Below are 19,856 nucleotides of genomic sequence, written 5' to 3'. Positions count from 1 at the left end.
GACAGTTCATGGAGATGAACGAGGTTATAAGAACCATCTTTTGCTATGCATTGTTTTATTCCGTAAGATGCAAATGTAACGTATATTATTTGTTCTATTAAGTCTACGACCTACTGTTCTACACAATCACAATCACAAGTCATATCAATTCATAAAAAAGAATTGTTTTCCACGATTACATCGTTTTACTTGGCGGTCAGCGTGTGCTTACAATGACTAGATACGATGATATTAACGAGGATGTAAAAGGTGCACGGCGTAACTCGGGCTTTATTGACGAAACCCTGAAAAAATGTGACGAAAGGAGGACGCTTATATGGTCGGTATGTAAGTGGACGATGTGATGCTGCTCCTCAACAGCGTATCCGAGGTGTGTTGCGCGCCGGAACCCTTGCGAGATGCGCGCTTATGCGGATGAAGATTCAACGGGGGTAAGTTCGGATGCTCGATTCTCGTCGGGGAACTTACGTGCGGACGAAGGGTTCCTCTCGGAATCGTAAGTATCCCTAAAATCACATGAGATTTATTATTACTCTCAACAAAGGTAATACACATGGCGTGTCCGTCCAGAATTTGTTTCTTCCATGTAAAAGCTCACATTGTGTGCATACTCATATATTCGTGCTATACGGAACCTCTAATTCGAACTAATTAATATTAAATCACAGAATTTACAGTTTAGTTAATCTGACGTTAATTAAAGGGATCCGTTATATACGCTCGCTGAAAACATTTTAGGAAAATTTATTGTGTTCTTAAAATGCATCGTTGTGTCGAGGTTGGATTACCGGACTCATTCGGTTCCAGAACGTCGTTGAGCTGATAATATTCAGTCTTGATGGACAATGGTTCCTCGTAATCTACGAAAGCAGTGTTATCAAAAGCTTTGTCATCCTTCGGACGATTTTGCACCGGGCTAATAGGTGGTGGATCGGCATACGTCTAGAAAATTATTAGTTTATATTCACACATGTTCTATACGAAATGGATTCACTTCATTATCTTAATTAGATATCGGGCAAGCAAATTGAGCCATCTTTCATGCCTCGTAAAGACGAAAACGTTGATAACCCAACGATGTCTAAATAATAAGCGATTAAAAACAAAGGAGAATTTTTCTCAAAAGCCAAGTTTTAATGACAGAGAATAATGTACCCCCCGTTGAAGAATTTCAAGTTCATTTTGTAATAAATGGATAATAAAACATTATTCTTTACTTAATTGCGTTTAATTTTACCTCAATTCTTATTTAATTAACTTATACCCATCGACACACACACACAAATCTACAACTTAACAATTAATAAAAGAAATATAATATTTAACGTTTAAAGTTAAAAATTCATTTTATTCGTTAAAAATGTATCTTTGCCAGGAAAGATAAACTCCAATTTAATCAAGAAAAGTCAGAAAAAATAAGAGAATAACAAATAAGCATATCCACGAAAAAGCTCACTGGAGAAAATTTTCTAGGATAGGTTTTGCGCATAAAACAAATAATTGTCGTGTAATACAAACGTATTGTTAGATTGCCTTGAGTTTTACATGTTCGGTTGGCGTAGTCGAACAGGCACGTTTGTGGAACTGGCCACTGCCGATGGTTTCATACGTATGTTCCTCCAAGTAGTGCCTTGTGGTCCCACGTGGGGTAAGGGTGGCCCACATGACTCGACTGTCCTGCATGGTGTCTGCCGCACAAGGGTAGAGCACCGCCTCGTTCTGAAGCCGACCATTTTTCGTCTGCATGCCGGAGGTTGCATTCGGCATGGAGATCACTCCGCCTTTCCCGTTTCTGTTGCTATTATATTTATCGATTTTATTTTGCATTTTCCACGCAGAAGAGAATGACATACCAGAAACATCGCGAAACTAGACTACTGGAATTGTCTCAAATCTGTTATTATTATTTCGTGATCACTTTGCAGTAACGTTGATGTGTAGAAATAAAATCCGGCTTTAATTTATTATTGATATCTTTTAAGCATCTTTCAAAAACAAATATAAAAGTCTTAAAGATAAACTAGATATTATACTTGCTATTTAATTGTTAGCCCGAATTATATTTAATGTTAGACTAGTTTTTCCTAGAAAGTAAAAAAAAATACTTACAATTTGCATTTTAAGAGCAACGTCGCGAGTACTATGCCAATAAAAATGACACCGACGCACGATGATATTAGGATCAGGAGCCACGTATCGTCAAAGACGGTCCCTAAAAATTTGTATAGATATGTTTTACATCCAAATTTAGTTTAAATGATTCGATTGTTATTAAAATCTACAGAATAGTTATCAAAGTGAAATATATTAAATTAAGTCTCGTCTTTTCATCTAAAAGAAAATAGTCGCTTCTTCGCTAACCTTGTTGAGGCATTTCTATATATTGAACTCCTTCGGAACGCCGGTCGCAGAAGTGCTTGCAGGGACTGTCATTTAAATGCGGTGGGAATGGTAGGATGTCAGAGCTCGGATAAAAGTCGGAACCTTGGTGAAGAATGGCTGGGAATGGTGGCGGGGGTATGTGAAGGATGTCGGGAGGTGGTTCGAGTGTACAGTAAGCACAAGTTGAATTCATTATTGTGTCCAATGCTCTCATCTGTAAATTCATAAATTAACTAAGCTGGATTTTTTGTAATAATAAAATATAAACAATTTTCAACGAGTGCTATAATGTCGATTATTATATGTGATATCAATTAGAAGCTTTAGACAATCTTAATACGTCAGATTTCAAAATACAATGTCTTAATACATGTATTTTAATATATTTTATGCATGTATGTGTGCGTATTTTTATTCTTCAAATGTTTTTTGTATTATTACACGGCATATAAAATTATAAATAAAATTCTATACTAAGTTCTAACACAAATTGTAGATTGCCTGAAAATGATCTTAATCGTAACCTTTTATTCTCTATGTCTGTGATCTAATACACATTAATTTATATCAGACTGATAATTCTCTATGTCTAAATGATTGACAAAGAGTTATTAATATTATTATTGTAAAAATAACAATATCTAATATCTATTTTGAAAATTTTCATGCAAATTATTTCTATCAAAGTGTGAATCTTTCTGCTTCTAAATAAATGAAATAATTGATAAACATATGCAACAAGTTTTTGTAATAAAAATTATATTAATGATTTTTCAAATAATAAATATTATTATATATCTTTAAATATATGTATATTTCTATCTAAACTTACATAAATAAGTAAAATAAAAAAAATAAAAATATAAATTTAAAAAATTAAAAAAGAATATTGTGTTATAACATGAGCATTTAAACCAAAATGTCTAATAAATTAAACCAAATAAATATATGTAAAACCTTCAAAAGTAACGAGACAACGTTAAATCTCCAGTGTGTCTTTCATTCCGTTTCCTTTCTCGATTTCTCGATTGTGTTTCCGCGTCTACATCGTCGAATTAAGCATCGATCTCACGCAAAAATAAGCCGAAAAGGTTCAAGTAAATTCGTCCATTTTTCACACGTCACGGATCACTTCGTACGAGCACAATCAAGAAGAATATGACCGTGATAAGAAAATTCACTCTTACCATTGAGCACTAGCTGCGAGTCTGATAGCCGAGGGTAGTATCGGACCAGTACAGGGCGCACGCGCGTTTTTATTGAACGTAAATGGCAAACATAGCCAGTTACAAGGAGTGAGCTATAGGCACCCAAATCCTAAATTCCAATGTAAAACCCGTTCTGTTATACAAGAAAAGTATATTTTTTATTTGACATTTTTTTCGTGCTATATATATATACTTGTGAACTGATTTCATTACGTATTTATTATAATATTTGTGTTAGCATTTTATTATTTTTTAGATAAAAGAACTATATATTTCATATAAGTTAATAAGTCTCTTTTATTAATTTTTGGTAATAAAAATATAAATTATTTTTTCACAATCTATAACAGTTATAATAATTTTGTTGAACATAATTAACATATGATTGAATATAATCTTGAGTAATAAATTTTACTTAACGTTCTTGTTATTGTATTATTATTATTATTATAACATTAATGCTATTTAAAAGTGTATAAATATGACGATTTGTATAGTTGTATGTATTAATTGTTGCATTAACTCACGCTATCGTGTCTCTTGATATATTATTAGATACATATATACATATATGAATAGACTGTGAAAGCTTAGGCTAAAATTGGTGCGTTATAGGAACAAATAATTTTAAATAATGATCGTGAACACACACAATTTTGTTAAATGGATTACGTAAAAAATATATTAAATAGATTGTATACACATATAACAATAAAAGATTAAAATATAATGCAAAGTACTTTTGCAGGCTAAAAGCATCTCTAAGCGTATTATATGTTGCATTCTTGCACCAATTTATGTAACACTTAATTCTGAAAGATATTTGGGATGGAATTTACAATGACAAAATGTACGACAAATTAATTTATGTGATTTATCCAAGATTAAATGTTAAATCTCCTAATCTGACCCAGTCATATTCCATTTTAAGACAACGAATCTATGAAACGTAATATATGTAATATTTATTGTGATAACTTGACTCTGCAATATATTTGACGTAATTGTCATAAATTCGTTACCTTAATTATGAAATTTTAATCATCACTCACCGACCGATGCGCAACAGCGGAGTTATTCCGCAACGTCGCTACGATGATTCTGTATAACAAAGAAATGTAGAATCCGAATTAAAGCAAAGTGCAAGAGAGAGAGAGACAGTCAATATTTCAAAAAATGATTACTATATAAACACTAAATTTTACATTATTGTTTATTAAGCAAATTTAATGAAATAATTTTGAAATTTCTTAAGAATACTCTATCCATTGAACATAAGCTTCTATAGAATTTCTAAAATAAAACTTTTTTTCTCTAACTTTTATTTTCTGAATAACTGTCCGGTTAAAAAGTAAATGACCCATCAGTACAAAATATAAAATATATGTATATGTATAAATAAATTATATTTACCGCATGTTGCTCCGCCGGCGCCTGATGCCTCCACCTAGACCTCCACCTCCTCTCAGGCTGCTCGGGATGTCAGTTACTGTTTCCTCGATGCGAAGATACTCCTTCCCGCGTGGATATTTTCTGTAACATAAAGATAATCGAATCGATTAAATAATTGTCACGCGCATCGGACATCTTATTCATTATTCAGATTAATGTTTTCGTAAATTACTTCTCCGAAAAAGATCTCTACGTTAGAATCAACTTGAATCAAATTTTTCTAATTATTTTTTTTTTACTAATTTATATTTTAAAACACGGTTTAATGTAGCAACTAAATAAGAATAAACGAAAAAAGGAATTCTATAATATCTTTAGAAAAAATAAAAAGTAACACTTACTAGAAGTGTTGGTACGCCGATGTCCGATGCCTATTATCCTAGGCCTCCTACTCCTCTCAAGCTGCTCGGAATGTCAGCTACGCAGGATTCCCTCGCGCTGCTCCGATGTCACGTTCAGCGTCGTTATTTTCTGAAACATTCAAATGAACGATTCGATTAAGTAAAGACAGAAGAGATAGAAAATTTTTGGACATAAGTAACATAATACGTAAATCAATTACACTCACCACTTTCTTTCAGGTTGCTCTGGCCGCAAAATCCACCTCCACCTTCGGGTCAAATTGAAGTTTCGAGCCACATTGAGACTCGTGGCAATGCAGTGTGATTTCCTTGCCATTAAGCAAGATAAATCAAGAAGCCATTTCGACTATATTGCATTAATTTTACGACGTTGTTGCAATACAGTCAAAATGTTTCTTGACTTTTTTTTTTTTTTTTTACGTGGTGGAAATCTTTCATCACTGGAATCCGCCAGTGACCCCCCTTTCGGGAGGAAGACCCCCCCACCCCCGGGGCGGGGCGGGGGGAGTGCCGGATTCTGCGGAGAGCAGGACATTAAAAGTTCCGCCATTTCTCCGCAGCCTACCGGCTAAAACCACCACGAGTGACCCTGACACCGCGATTCCTTTAACGCCTAACTTCTTTTCTATCGCGGTGCGGTGTGCCCCGTTTCGATGGGACAACGCGACGCAATTTCTTTAACGCCTTTTTTTCTATCGCGGTGCGGTGTGTCCCGTTCCAAAAAGACAACGCGACGCGATTTCTTTAACGCCTAACTTCTTTTCCATCGCGGTGCGATGTGCCCCGTTCCGATGGGACAATGCGACGCGATTTCTTTAACGCCTAACTTTTTTATATCGCGGTGCGGTGTGCCCCGTTCCGATGGAACAACGCGACGCAATTTCTTTAACGCCTAACTTCTTTTCTATCGCCTAACTTCTATTATATCTCGCAAAAAATTAAAATTTATAATGCAGACAAAATTAAAAAATGAATAATGACAAACTTCTCAAAAAACCGACCGCGAAAACACAAAGATGCGTTATTACGCATGTTGTTCATGCGGTACGCATCTCGAAAATATATCAAGTAAGATATACAGAATAAAATGACGTGAGATCCGAGAAAAAGAAACTTTCCGTACAATTAATATTATAATTAAATATTATAATTAATCAATAACCGCATTGTTATAATTAAATAATTAAATAATATATGCAAAATCTTTATTTTACGATTATTGATATAAATGTATTTCGTTATATTTTTCACTTTCTATCACAATTATTTTGATAATTATATATTAATAATATATAATGTAGTCATATATTATTGCAAAACTGAATAATTGTACTATATCATATCAATTCTAAAATAATTTAAAAATTTTTAACGTTTCTCGACAGAATATTTAGAATCTCACGTCATGCTACTTGACTTTATCTAGCATAAATTTTTCAATAAAAAATAGATGGATAGGCTACAAAAAATTAAGGTATAATCGATGCTTTGTTCAAATAAATTTTAGTAATATCTATATATTGTTTCTTTGCATCGATTTACATAATATTTGATCTTGGTTAAATATAGGTATGAAAAGGAATATATATATATATATATATATATATATATATATATATATATATATATATATATATAATATGTATAAATGGATATATATATATATATATATATATAAATAAAACACATCCTAACTATAACTCGTAATTTGTTCCTATCTACAAATATTTCTTTCTTATAACATTTAACACAATATTTTACTTATTCTTATCTCTTTTATATGAAAAAAATGTTACAAAAATAATTCTTTTAAAAAATCTAAAAAAAATCATTATTTTTATTATTAGAGTATTATTTTACTATTTCTTTTGTGTATCTATAATATTACTAATTCTAGTTTTAAGCAAAATTGATCAATATATTAAAATTTCCAAAATTTAATTTATTATGTAAATTTTATTTAAACAATTTTATTTAAAAGTCATTTATATAGATTATATAGAAGACAGTTTTGTTAACATAATTTGACGAGCTCTTCGCGAGCTCGGTGCGTGCGAAGTGTGCGAGTATTTCCGCAAGCACACTGGCACAATAAATCAATAACAATCAGTAAACACAACGATAAACAAATGATACCAAGATTAAATATATGCCATAATCAGTTTTAGCCCATCCATTTTAAGGCAATGGATCTACGAAATGTAATATTTTCACACTATAAATTATTGTAATTTGACATGTACCGAGATAAATTTTTGCTCTATATTTAATTATTCGTAGATTCGTTACCTCAATAAAAAAAATGTCTCATTGACTCACCGATTCGATGCGCAACGGGCGGAGTTATGCAGCCACGTAGCTACGGCGATACTATAACATACAAGCGGAAGATTTAAATTAAAAAAGCGCTCAAAATTATTAACATTTGAAAAGTTGATTCTTACGCGTCTCTACGTCGTCTTTCGATAAAATATTTAGCAATGCAATTATCTGTTTATCGAAACAGATCTTTACGGGAATAAAATTTTAGATGACAATTACTTTTAACTTAAATACTTTTAACTTTAAATTAAACACGTCGATTAAATGGAAACACATTATTAATTTTATATGTAGCTAAAAGATGATACTTACCCCAAGGTTGCTCCGCCGGTGCCCGATGCCTCTCTCAGGCTTCCTCCTCCTCTCAGAACGTCTGCAGGCTTTCTCCTTCTTTTCCTCCTTCTCCTCTCAACGCACAGGACACTCGCGAGAAACACTCGCGGATAATAAACTACACGCGCGCGCGGACTACGTATCAATAAAAGTCATTCTCGCGCGATACTTTGCGGCACTCCCGTTTAGAAAAGTCCTTTAGTCCGCGTATACTGTTCGGCACTCCCGAAGCAAACGCGACGAACCGGCTGCGGTTCGTTTATTCAATTAAATCGGCGGACGCGAGGGTACGTTGGCTTCCCCGTATTCAGATTTTTATCCAAGCGGAACAAGTGTTTTGCTTGGGTAAAAATCCTCGTACTGGGTACTGAGCCTTCCCACCTCGCCAAGGTCGTACCCGTGGGAAGGAAGCACTTTTACTCTGTATAAATGAATTTTTCATGCAAATTTGAAGGAGTCGCGACGCCGCGTGCTCCGCGTCGTTCCGCGTTCATCACCGCGTTTATACCGGCGGGCGGCGATACTACGCAAGTCGAGCGGACGGTTAATAAAGACACGCACTTCGTTAATCAGAGATACGCTGTTGAAATTAAATGTCGCACTCGTATGCACAGTATACGTACGGTATCAAACTCGTAAACCTCGCGAAAGTATACAACTACATTATTAATATGCGCAACGAAGACGCGTGACTGCCGGCCGCTATAATCTTACGCGACGCGAGATATATACGAGAATCCGAGATTATGAAACATTCACGAACGGGCGATGTATCGCGGCGTTTCGCTATCGCCGATCGAATCACCGGAATCACTCGACACGATCAATATCGCTACTCAGCCCGGCCTTTTTCCCTACGGAGACGTACGTCCGGCACGTCAGCGTTCAAAGCACGACACGAGATAAATGAGTGCCACGCACTTCGCGAATCCAAACATGGCGGGAGGATCGAGCGACTATCGCTCGCGAATATCACAGCGCGAAACTGCAAAGCAAGTCGTTCATACATACCTCCGCCTCGACGTCTCGAGTGAGCGCGTCTCGCGACACGTTCGTTCCGACAAACACCTCATACACTCGTAAATCGTTTTACACACACGGCACACGACACACGGCGCGCGGTACTCGATCGCGTAGCGCGTATTCCCGCGGCCCGCGAAACGAGGAAGCAGGAATGCCAACCACCGAAACGAAGCACGGTGACGTCGGTGACGAGCGCGCGCGGAGCACAAACACTTCCTACCTGTGCGAACGTCCTCGGGAGAACGATAACCGATAACTGAGTCACTCACGCAGGTAACGCTACTCCGGAGCGTTGACGGAAACAAGTGACAAGTCCGCTCGTCGCCAGAAACAACGTCGAAAACGCGCCGATCTTCGAGGTACGGAGCTTTCGAGTTCAACGGTCGCGCCGCTAGTACGGGTTGATACGGACTGCGCAGATGCCTACACTCGCACTGCCTACTACGTCACCGTCACCGTATCGATCCGCCGCGCCGGTGGCGCGTGGCGCGGAGCGGCGCATGACGTCACGACGCGCGCGGCCGCGGCCGGTTCAAAAATGCCGAAAACTTTCAACGAACAACAAAAGATCAACGTACGCCGAATCTTTCGTTAACTTTCACAGGTTTAACTGGCTGTATTCTACGTTCTGTCTCGGTGGTGTCTGGTCGACGTAGCTGTCTCTCGAAACGCGAGATATACGAGATATCATTCGTTTACGCGGAGTAAATTATCGTAATAAGTTACTACAGAAGTAACGTTCGCGTAAACGTAGTGATGACAGTCGGTACGTGAGGAGTATCGAGGCGACGGTGGCCGTTTACGCGGAACAGATATTTTTGCGCGATTTATCTATATTTAAGAAATATAATACGTGCACACACAAGTTTCATCTATAATTTTACATACGTATTTCCAATATATGTGTACCGTTTATTGTAATATATATTTTATATACATGCGTATTCGGGAATCGAGGAAAGGAACGTATATTTTGCCGCGATATATATTTCGCACAAAATCTTTCGTTAAAGTTGCTTAAATTTTAGCATAGATATGTATAAGAATTTCGTGGCGGAATTTGGGATCGAGTTCTGTTTATAATTTTGTGTACCGTATATTGCGAGCGAAATTTATAAAGTTCAAATATATATAAAATATATATATATCTATTAAAATACACACGCACACATTGGAGTACGCACGAAACGTCCTCTTTCTTAATTAAACAGGCACGTTTTGTAAATTAATATTAATTTTAATTTATATTAGTATCACGTAATATATTATTTAATTTAATATTTTCATATATTATATATATTTAAATAAAAAATAAACTTAGGTATTATTTAAGTTATTATATATTTTATTATAAAAATATATATAATTTATAATTATTTATAAATTAATTTTATAGAATTATTCATTGGTATATTCTTTATATACAATGCACAAATAAACGCTGCACAAATTTAAATAATAAAATAGTTTCGTTTACATCGTCATCTTAATATTCTCTACATCACATATACATACACATATGTATGATATATGAATGTGTAATACGTGTGCATATGCATATGTAATGATCTCGTCTCGATGTAGGTAAAAATATCAACGTGTTATCTACATTATCATCCTATGCTATTTTATATAATCGGCGTTTCTTACCAAAGAAGAATAAGAGAAAAAGAAGTAAAGAAGTACGCCATTATTTCGTGAGAGGCGCTGATTCGGCTGATTCACTGATTGTCGATCGACAGATGCATTGCAATCAGATGCAACTCCATCGGGGCTGTTTAGGATTTTCAAAATAATATTGAAAGTAGAAGAATGACGTTGTCCTACAGTTACGTGCCGGATTATTTTTCTCTGACGGATATTTTGTGCACGGAGGAACGGATATCGTGCAAAGTAGAAGTCTCGCTACCTCGCTTGGGTAAGCTTTTATCGAGATTTCTCATCGCACCTTCGAACACTGAAACTTGTTTATCGATCCTTAATGTAATATAATAACAAGAACGAGAAAAATGAAATGGAATTGTATTCCTTCGCAGAAGGAGCGTTTCTGAACTTTATACTTGTTGATTAAGCTTTTAGCTTGTACTTATGATGAAACGTGTGATAAAGTTCCCCGATCTAGAGCAGTATATTTTAATAAAAGTCCGATATTTGATTCCCCATGTTATATTTATTTTGCACGTAGAAAGTAAGAGTTTATTCCTGTACATATAATTGTTCTACGTTGCGTCCTATTGCGCATACAGGTTTTCTGGATCTTTCTTCCGAGTCGGAGGACCTGAAACCAGGTACAAAGTTGGAACTTCCACTATGGTTGGCGCAACCGTTGAATAGAGTAAAGGAATCAATAGTCAGCGTAGACATACCCAAGACATACAAGGAAGGCTACAGGTGTGTACATATTTGCCCGAATGCGTAGTGGAATTAATTTTTATTAAGATCGCGAGAAGAATTCTCTAACAGCGATGTTTCTCGTGTGTGTTGCAGAGAAATTTTATTAGCAGACGCTTGTACTGTCGTACTTAATAAATGGAATCCGTATTATTACGAACTGGGAATGTATTTGAGAAGGTTCAACAATCGCGATTGCGAAATGATAATTGACAGTTTGTTACTAGTAAGCGGTGTGCTAACTTTAAGCTGTTTGTCAACTGATTCGCATTCATTGTTTAATTATATATATCCCGTGTCTTTCAGACCTTCAGGTCGCGATTTAGACTAGTCATGGACTGGGCACAAAATCCTGTTTCCGATCCCACGCTTAATAGTTTACTGCCGAGATTAGAGAGAGACTTGTTCCTCACGGGCAGGAAGGCCAAGTTGCGATTGAACGAATGGTTGAGGGAAGGCTCGAGCGTTATCGAAACTTCACAGAGCGCTGTGAATCTTAAAAAGCGAAAACGAACAGATTACGAACTGGATTGAAATGTGCGCTGCATACGATACATGTGATAAAACAAATATAAAGTACGATAAATTATATACTTACGCGGTGTAATTTTTTTTTTTTATACGAATGATTAATATAAGCGCGATTGTAATATTAAATAAAATTTATTGTCTTATACATTGAAACTACATATCCCTTTATTTAAAGATACAAATATATCTGTGTAACTTATTACTTATTAAATAACAAATAAAAACTTTATATATATATATGTATATATGTATACATACGTATTTTGTATGGAATCAGTCACATTCGAACTGTTAACAATATAATAGAAAGGATCATACAACAAAAAGTGATAATATCTATTTCACAACCCATGACTAAAAATTGTTAAAATATCTTGGTAGATATATGCGATAAAACACTAATATATTACACTTTTCAGCGGAATATCGTTTTATTATTGACAATGATAATCGCGCATATTTCTTTTCTCTTGCACTACGTTATACCTTACATTAGACGTTAATGTTTATTAAACTCTTCGTATACAAAAATATAAAATATATATTTGCCGGTCTAATTTGCTGTATCTACGACTTATATTAAAACATGTCTTTTTATATAGTACTATGTGTTGTGAAACATTGTTTATATATATATATATAGGTATATATGTGCGTGTGACACTGGATACGTGTCATGAGAAACCATACAAAATATAGTACCTAATGCAAATATGGTATATTCATAAAATTATTGCAGTAAGAGAAAATCAAATTATAGTAGAATTCAGACAAAAAAGAAGAGAATGAAAATGCTTGTACAGTTTGCGAATAAAATTATTTGCGATTTCGACTACTTAACGCACATACATTGCGTAAATCTTTTAGATCAAAGCCCGCTCTTATCAGGCGTGCCGAATATTTTCGAGATGAAAGCGATTTGCTAGTCCGTCTCAAGTCATATTTGCACGGAATTATTCTCATGGTTCACAATTGTTCTCGCGTATAATTATAGCTCAAATCCCCGAGCGATCAATGCATGACCGATATATGTGTTTATATTACATTATAATTGATACTCGTTATACTTCTCTATCTCGTTAACTTTACTTGTTATCCGATTATTATGCTATTGCTTTCTATCCGGCCATAATGTCAGTGTTGACATTTCGCTAAAGACTAACACCGCGATAAAATGCACTAGCCATTTTTTGATTAGGCACAGGCCGCTGTGGCAGACCGGTTTATTGCTCGACATTCGCACGCATAAAATGGCAAACCGCCTGTGCATTCCTCATCACTACTAACGGTAAATTGCATTGCAATGGCGCACTTTTCATTTTGCAGAGGACCCGCGATGATTATGTCAGCGCGCGTGTCCTATCAGCTATTTTAAGACTACCTATAACGTTTATATTGATACAGCTATAATTGGAATGTTATACATATTGTTATTCATTGCTGCATCATGCTATTTACACTATATCACGAACTACAGCGAACGCTATTCTCCCCAATTCGGACTGAGCAGAATAGTAAAAAAAAATACATATATATATTTCTCGTTACATCAACGCTGATGTTTCTTATTGTTTTTGATTACTTAACTCGACTTGCAAACATACCTCTGTATGTACAACAATAATAGTCGAATATGGACTTACATTCTATTCTCTAAGTCAGGGTTCGAAACCGATATTATTTTGATGAATTCGAATTTCGATGTCGTAAGATACACCAAATTGAATCTTATTAGTCAGACGCAATAAAAGTGCTGCAATCAATGACAAGGCTAAGAGTTTTTTTTTATACAAACGAAAACCCATCGTATAGATTGCCTCGGTTTCAGTCCCTGTTCCAAATTAATTGCTAATAATTATTGCTAGTGATTATTATTGTCAATTGCACGATTGTATTACACGCATTATCCTCTAGTCCTAGCCTGGATTTCGGAAACGGCCCGAATACTATCGCAACAGTAACAGTAGCAATAATAATGGCAAGACACGATCTTATCGCTTATCACATTCATCTTGGTCGGCGATCAATCGGTATCTGTACAGGTGCGGTCCTTGGCTATGGCTAATCGTGAGCCACAGGAAATGTGACCACAGCATGCCGCGCCGTAAAATTTACAATCATGTAAATCTGGATTCTTTCGCGTTGACTCCTCTCACATGTTGCACCATTTGTAACACGTGTCGATCTTTCATCTCTTCCTCACATCCCGCCTTATTTTGCGGACCAACAATCACATTTCATTTGATTAACGTAATACGCGCAGTTTTATTAATTGAGCAACAATTTTTGAGCAAAACAGCGTCGTTGGCTATTCAGCGGTGAGCTCAGTTCCCGAAACTAGTCAGAAGCTGGTCTCGGGCTCGAGACTGGGCTCCTGCTTGAAGTATCTGAAGTCCTGGTTCGGCGTGAGATCCCTCAGGATCATGACGGGCATCTGATCGGTTTGCGGGCTCAGATTGCCAGTATTCGCCGGCGTCAGGGGACTGCTGGGGCTCTCGTTGCTGCTCATATAACTGCCTGGCGCAGTGTTCGAGATCGGTAAGGGGGTAGCGGTGCCGTTCATCTCCGACGTGGTGCCACCCAGGAATATCTCCTGAAGCAGATTGTCAATATGTGCCACCCCGAATAGGCGGACGAACTGGATCTGCTCGACCATCTGCCATGAGATCGACTGCAGAGCTGGTAACATTAGCAAGATATCACCGAAGTGCCCTGGCAGATCGCAACGGTGATCGCTGATATGATTCTCGAGCTTTACTTGAATGTTGTGGCGCAGCTCCCGGACCGTCTTCTGATCGCTCAATCCTTTCGCGTCTGCAACAAATGACGAACATATAAAAGAGGCGTAATTGTCCCCGATCGCAGGGAGTGAACAGTTTTAGTTACTCGGAGGTCGTTCGATCGCGACAATTCACTCTCGATTCTGAATCACGTTAATTATAAATTAAACGACGAATAAAAATACGACGATGAAATATTAAATTAATCAGCTTATTAAATCATGACGTATTCGTTGGAATGCGCAGATTTTTTCACTCTGACTCGCTGATATCTATAAATAAGCGATGATTTGCGTTGTTTATGAAAGCCTGGCGAAGTTGCAGCAAGGCGTGATTGCCTCAACGAGACCGAATTGATCGCAAGAGCGTAGAGATTATTGCGAGCGAATTGTATTCGATTTATATTAACGGCACGCATTTATTGTCTATTACACGCGGCAATGTTTTTCTATTCCGCTCGATTCCACATGAATAATCCATTGCGAATCGCGAATTGTCGCACGACAATCCTTCGAATGGAACACTTACTCGGGTCAAAGAACACGATGGCTTTGAGAAAAGCGAACTCCGTGTCGTCGATCTTGATCTTCTGAAACGGTTTCACCAGCTCGTCCATCACCCTGACGCCCACCTTACTGATGTCCAAATCCTGCTGATTGCTCCCCTCTACAAATTGCAATGATATTACTGATAGACGCGATACACCGTTGTTCCTTCGTTAGTCTCACAGAAACTGAGTCCGGTGGTAAAAGAAAAGAAAAAACAGTATACCTCGCAGGTATTACTAAGTCGATGCGAAGGTCGTTTTTCCGTCAAATTTTGTACCAAATAAAGGCAGAAAATCACAAAATTACTTAAGAAAGAGATGAAAAATTTTATCAAATTAAAGAAGAGATTTGCTGAATATTCGTCTTCAATTTTATTTGATAAATATATGGACGGATAAGAGTAGACTGTCTGCATCAACTTAATAGATATCGCCAAACCAAACATCAGTGTTCATGCATTAACATGCATTTTAAAGTGACACACAACACACGAATTCCGGACTCAGTCAACCACCTAAGCCCCGTAATCGTGCAACAACAGACAAAACGTTCAGTTAATAAAATAGTAGATTGTCAGCGCGTTACGATTCGTTATTATATTTTATATTATAAAGCAAGCACAAATTTCCCTGGCACAAATTAGTATTATAAATATAGCCAGGGAAATTATATTTATTCCGATAAAAAAATATTCGAATTATCCAAAATAATTATTAACCAATTATATTTGAATTCATCATAACTCAAATTCATATATTTGAATTATCCAAATTTTAATACTCGATTAGTCGAATTCACAAATTCATCAATTCGGATCCGAATTACAAAAAAATTGAGTAGAGAACTGACTGCAAAATGCAATTCCCCGAAATTTATTAAAATTACATGTAATTTGTTACATACTTATTACATGTATAAAGAGATTGCTTTAATAAAAATAAATACAATGCATACCGAAAATTTGTAGAAGCATGGAATTTGAAACTTGGTCAAGCATTTTCTGATTTTGAAAGAAACTTTTAAGAGAATACTCATTGATTTACTTGCTCAGACGATAGATAACTTCTTCCGGTTGTAACAATATTCTCTGGAAAACGCTCTTTCAAAGCAAGAACAGCTAAATAAGTTCTAACTAACTGATTAGTCCTCTGCCCATTGCGCAATAACTCTTTGTAATATCTCTTGAAATGAATAGTTCAAATCCAAATTAAAATAAGTTCGCAGATTTGGGTAAATTCGACTCTTCGGATATCAGAATCCGATAATTTATCCAGATAATTTAGATATTCTCGGAGTTGAGTAATCGCGATAATTATCCGAAATATCAACCAATTCGGATCTTGTTTCTCAGTTTGAATATTTCGTTACTCTTCAGCGCAGAGCTGAAATTTAATTGTCGACAATAAGATAATAAGTTCCTTATCCACGTATTTACATTTATCGTAATTAGAAGATTTTGAACTGAACGAGTCGCTTTGCGCGTGACCCTCAACACCAAACCTCTTTTCATTAAGTAAAGTTAATCACAAGGAGAGATAACATATTCTGCACGAAATTGTTTTACATTGTAAAGAGCGATTAGCTCGCGACAAGATAAATGACGTGACACAATCCATTTATCAATCGCATGTTATAATCGACATAATGCAACTTGTCCTCGTAGTGAAACAAAGTGGCAAATTTTAAATGGAAACGTGAAGTGTGTGTTACATTACGAGGACCACCTATCTGTTTCGCAGAGTTACTCCGACTTATAGAAATTAGATTAACATATCTGCACATAATAATTAGGATTGACAATTAAATATCTGATTGTGAAGTCGAAAAAAAATTGCAGGTGTTCAAGTAAAATTAATTCTCATTCGATATATATATATATTTCCGTGCTTTTTTTATTCAATACAAAAACGCGTAAGACGATTAGAATTACGTGGATATTTGTAACGTATTATATAAAACTTATACTAACATAACAATAAACAAGCATATTCACTCGTCGATATAATCTCGAACGTATTTGCCACGTATTTCGGAAAGAAATACGAGAAAAACGAAAGACAGAGCAATTTTGTGTGCAAGAGGTATTTTTATATCTCGCGACTCACCATATAAATCCGGTATGCGAGGAAAGACCTACGTGTTCATCGATAAAAAATTAAAATATTATGAAATCGTCGTGGCACACGTGAGTCTTACATATACATCGACAAGAAAACTATTTGTAGACGAACGAAAGCAATCGCTGGCTCTGGTATATAGCGCTTTTCGTTTGAGAAAATCTCTCTTCTCCTTCTCTCACCGGCGAGATCACCAGTTAAAATTAAAATACCGTTACGGTTTGATTACGGAATCATGGTGAAACGGGATATAACGTTTTTGAAGGTATTAGCGCCGCGTCGCGTAAGCGGCCGCTCGACCACGAATAAATTGCGGCCTCCGCGACATAATATATGTAGACGGCAAAATTACGTAAGCAAAAAGGTGAAGGTCGCCGTCGAATCGGCTATTTAGAGGAAGAGGCTCTCTTTCAGGCGTACATGACTGTCGGGGGGGGAAAAATGCTGACACGGGCTTGCGCCCGTGAGGACGCGTCGCTCTAATATCGGCGGCTTTTGTCGACGGCAGTCAAGATATCTTCGCTCGCTTGATAAGAAACCACATATTCATGCTGTCGGAACGTTCCCGTGTGTTTTACGTTTGAACGTTCTACGTATGCGGGAAAAGCTGCTTAAATATTTACCAAAAAGATCGATCCGAAGAATGTGTGAATGTGTCTTTAAAATAATAATATATTCTGGTCATTAAGAGGACTCTGTTTTTATACTCACTAAAGCCATATTGAATTATAATGCAGTCAGAAGCAAAGGATCACGTGGATCTCTTCCTGCGCTATACGTCGAAATAAATTAATCTTTTCGCATGCCGTCATGCGCCTTCGATAATACGAATTCGTAAAATACATTAAAGACTCTCTTTCCGATTCGTAGATTAATAAATAGCTGTGAATTTTGATTAATTATTGTAGGATCTATTTTCATCGGAAATAAATAAACAACTATATATTTGCTATAGTAGAAGAATTTTTTGGTATAATATTTTACCGAAAGGATTAATTTGTTTTGACTTAATGTAATTCAATCTGGCTGCAATAAAGAAACGAGAATTTTGAAGATGCATGAAGAAACATCTTTTCCATTACATTGGATTCGCCCGGGTATAAAAAAGTTTTTTAGTTTCTGTTTATTATTTCTTGCGAATGTTTCGTATTTATTTTAATTACTGTATTTTGCACATTGCACGCATAAATAGAATGTCCGAGATGAGATGGATCGTTTGCGCAACGCGCGCCAGAAGTTAGTCAAGATCTGCCTATTATATTCACCTTCGTTCGAAAAGAAACGTTGCCAATCTCAAAGAACTCTCAAACATATTCTCCCATGCCCCCATACGCACATTTAATATTGTATCCTCGTTATATTTAATATCGTTATTTAGCGAAGCCGAAACGCGGCATACAAATGTTAGGAACAAGCGTGAACGGAGCGCGGATCGGCGTCGGACGCACTTACGAAACTTTATCGAAAGGTGTTCACGCGTTTTCATGAACACTAGTCCAAAGAGACGGACGTCTGAAAATGGGTAAGGAACCGTGTTCGACGAACCGTCCAAGATCTCCTCCTCGCGTACTCAAGACATCCTTTAGGCGTTTGTTTTACAGTCAGAATTTTTTACGCTCGACACCACTCGCTCCGTTCGAGGAAAGAAAAATCTTAGGCGCTACAGAAACCGTACATACAACCCGATAAGTCTGATGGGAACTCTACATACCAGGACAGTTCCTCATAATGATGCAATCGTTGCCGAGCAGTAGCACGTCCGTGAAGTTCCTGCTACGTCTCGCCACTCCCAGCAACAGGTGCTCGCCCGCGTGGGCCCTCAGCAACGCGACTTGGTCGTCCAGCGACAACGCTTTGAACTCGTCGAAACACTTGGCCCACTCGATCAAAATCAGCAATTGCTCCTTCATGCTGTCGCACACGTCGTTTATCCCAGCTATCCGCTTTGTGCTGAGGTCGATTTCGCCGTTTGGACTGTCTGGCTGCTGAAGCTACACAAATGTGCCAATATCGCGTTAAAGGAAGCAAATTCCAGATATGCATCGAAGGGAGAGGAGAGAGAGAGAGAGAGAGGGGGGACTACTCTGTAGTTCGTAATCTATTCTGCAGAGGTATATTAATTAAATAAATAACTGAAATATATATCAGAATTTTTTTGCATGGTCTGATTTTACAAGCATAAATAAATCGATTCGACAAAGTTAAAGAGAAAGTATAAAATATTGCGTGTTTATTGTAAACACAGATACACGAGCGAATTTCTAAGCAGACTCTACGGAGACTTGAAATTATATTAATATAAAAATATATAAATGCTGCTTCTTTCTTTTCCATATTAAATGCTAATCTAATAAATTATAATAAATTTAAATGGCCAGCCTCGAATTTGAGCGTTGATTAATCACAA

At 36.5% G+C, this 19,856-nt stretch overlaps 3 protein-coding genes across 14 annotated transcripts in view; 1 reads left to right on the top strand and 2 right to left on the bottom strand.

Annotated features, from left to right (window-relative positions):
- Positions 1-38: 38 nt before the first annotated feature.
- Positions 39-5,792, bottom strand: LOC143907972 (uncharacterized). Of its 4 annotated transcripts, none has more exons than XM_077425142.1 (9): positions 5,611-5,792; positions 5,384-5,513; positions 5,004-5,123; positions 4,643-4,691; positions 2,362-2,596; positions 2,110-2,212; positions 1,534-1,798; positions 789-942; positions 39-506 (listed from the first exon to the last, which is right to left on the bottom strand). In XM_077425142.1, exons 3-9 carry the CDS (start codon positions 5,006-5,008, stop codon positions 313-315), a joined length of 1,005 nt encoding a protein of 334 aa, XP_077281268.1. In that variant the 5' UTR covers positions 5,009-5,123; positions 5,384-5,513; positions 5,611-5,792; the 3' UTR covers positions 39-312. The 4 variants fall into 4 exon arrangements, with proteins under 4 accessions (XP_077281268.1, XP_077281269.1, XP_077281270.1 ...); XM_077425143.1 differs by having other exon boundaries at positions 1,546-1,798; positions 5,611-5,786; XM_077425144.1 differs by lacking the exons at positions 4,643-4,691; positions 5,004-5,123; positions 5,384-5,513; positions 5,611-5,792 and adding an exon at positions 3,570-3,718.
- Positions 5,793-10,801: 5,009 nt separating this feature from the next.
- Psf3 (DNA replication complex GINS protein PSF3) lies at positions 10,802-12,149 on the top strand. The gene is made up of 4 exons (XM_077425644.1): positions 10,802-11,000; positions 11,329-11,473; positions 11,570-11,699; positions 11,780-12,149. Exons 1-4 carry the CDS (start codon positions 10,895-10,897, stop codon positions 12,005-12,007), a joined length of 609 nt encoding a protein of 202 aa, XP_077281770.1. The 5' UTR covers positions 10,802-10,894; the 3' UTR covers positions 12,008-12,149.
- Positions 12,118-19,856, bottom strand: part of Hnf4 (Hepatocyte nuclear factor 4) — a 35,153-nt gene continuing 27,414 nt past the window's right edge. For 8 of the 9 annotated variants that reach the window (XM_077425636.1, XM_077425631.1, XM_077425632.1 and 5 more), the window contains 3 exons: positions 19,161-19,440; positions 15,313-15,471; positions 12,118-14,818 (listed from right to left, as the gene is read on the bottom strand). In XM_077425636.1, coding sequence (XP_077281762.1) covers positions 14,346-14,818; positions 15,313-15,471; positions 19,161-19,440 — 912 coding nt within the window. In that variant the 3' untranslated portion in view covers positions 12,118-14,345. The remainder of the gene's footprint in view (positions 14,819-15,312; positions 15,472-19,160; positions 19,441-19,856) is intronic. The other variant, XM_077425638.1, reaches the window with a different exon arrangement.

The sequence above is a fragment of the Temnothorax americanus genome, unplaced genomic scaffold (genome assembly GCF_048541705.1).
Source record: "Temnothorax americanus isolate GAGA-0224 unplaced genomic scaffold, ASM4854170v1 Scaffold9, whole genome shotgun sequence".
In the NCBI taxonomy this organism is placed as follows: domain Eukaryota; kingdom Metazoa; phylum Arthropoda; class Insecta; order Hymenoptera; family Formicidae; genus Temnothorax; species Temnothorax americanus.
This window is presented reverse-complemented; position numbering and strand designations above follow the sequence as displayed.

Excerpts from the sequence above, each read along its gene's own strand:
- Psf3 (XM_077425644.1), top strand. The coding sequence starts at position 10,895 with ATGACGTTGTCCTACAGTTACGTGCCGGATTATTTTTCTCTGACGGAT. Across the intron at positions 11,001-11,328 it reads AGTCTCGCTACCTCGCTTGG|GTTTTCTGGATCTTTCTTCC; the intron begins GTAAGCTTTTAT and ends TTGCGCATACAG. Across the intron at positions 11,700-11,779 it reads TAATTGACAGTTTGTTACTA|ACCTTCAGGTCGCGATTTAG; the intron begins GTAAGCGGTGTG and ends CGTGTCTTTCAG.
- LOC143907972 (XM_077425142.1), bottom strand. Across the intron at positions 2,597-4,642 it reads CCGCTGTTGCGCATCGGTCG|ATGAGAGCATTGGACACAAT; the intron begins GTGAGTGATGAT and ends ATGAATTTACAG. Across the intron at positions 1,799-2,109 it reads TTGCTCTTAAAATGCAAATT|CAACAGAAACGGGAAAGGCG; the intron begins GTAAGTATTTTT and ends TAAATATAATAG.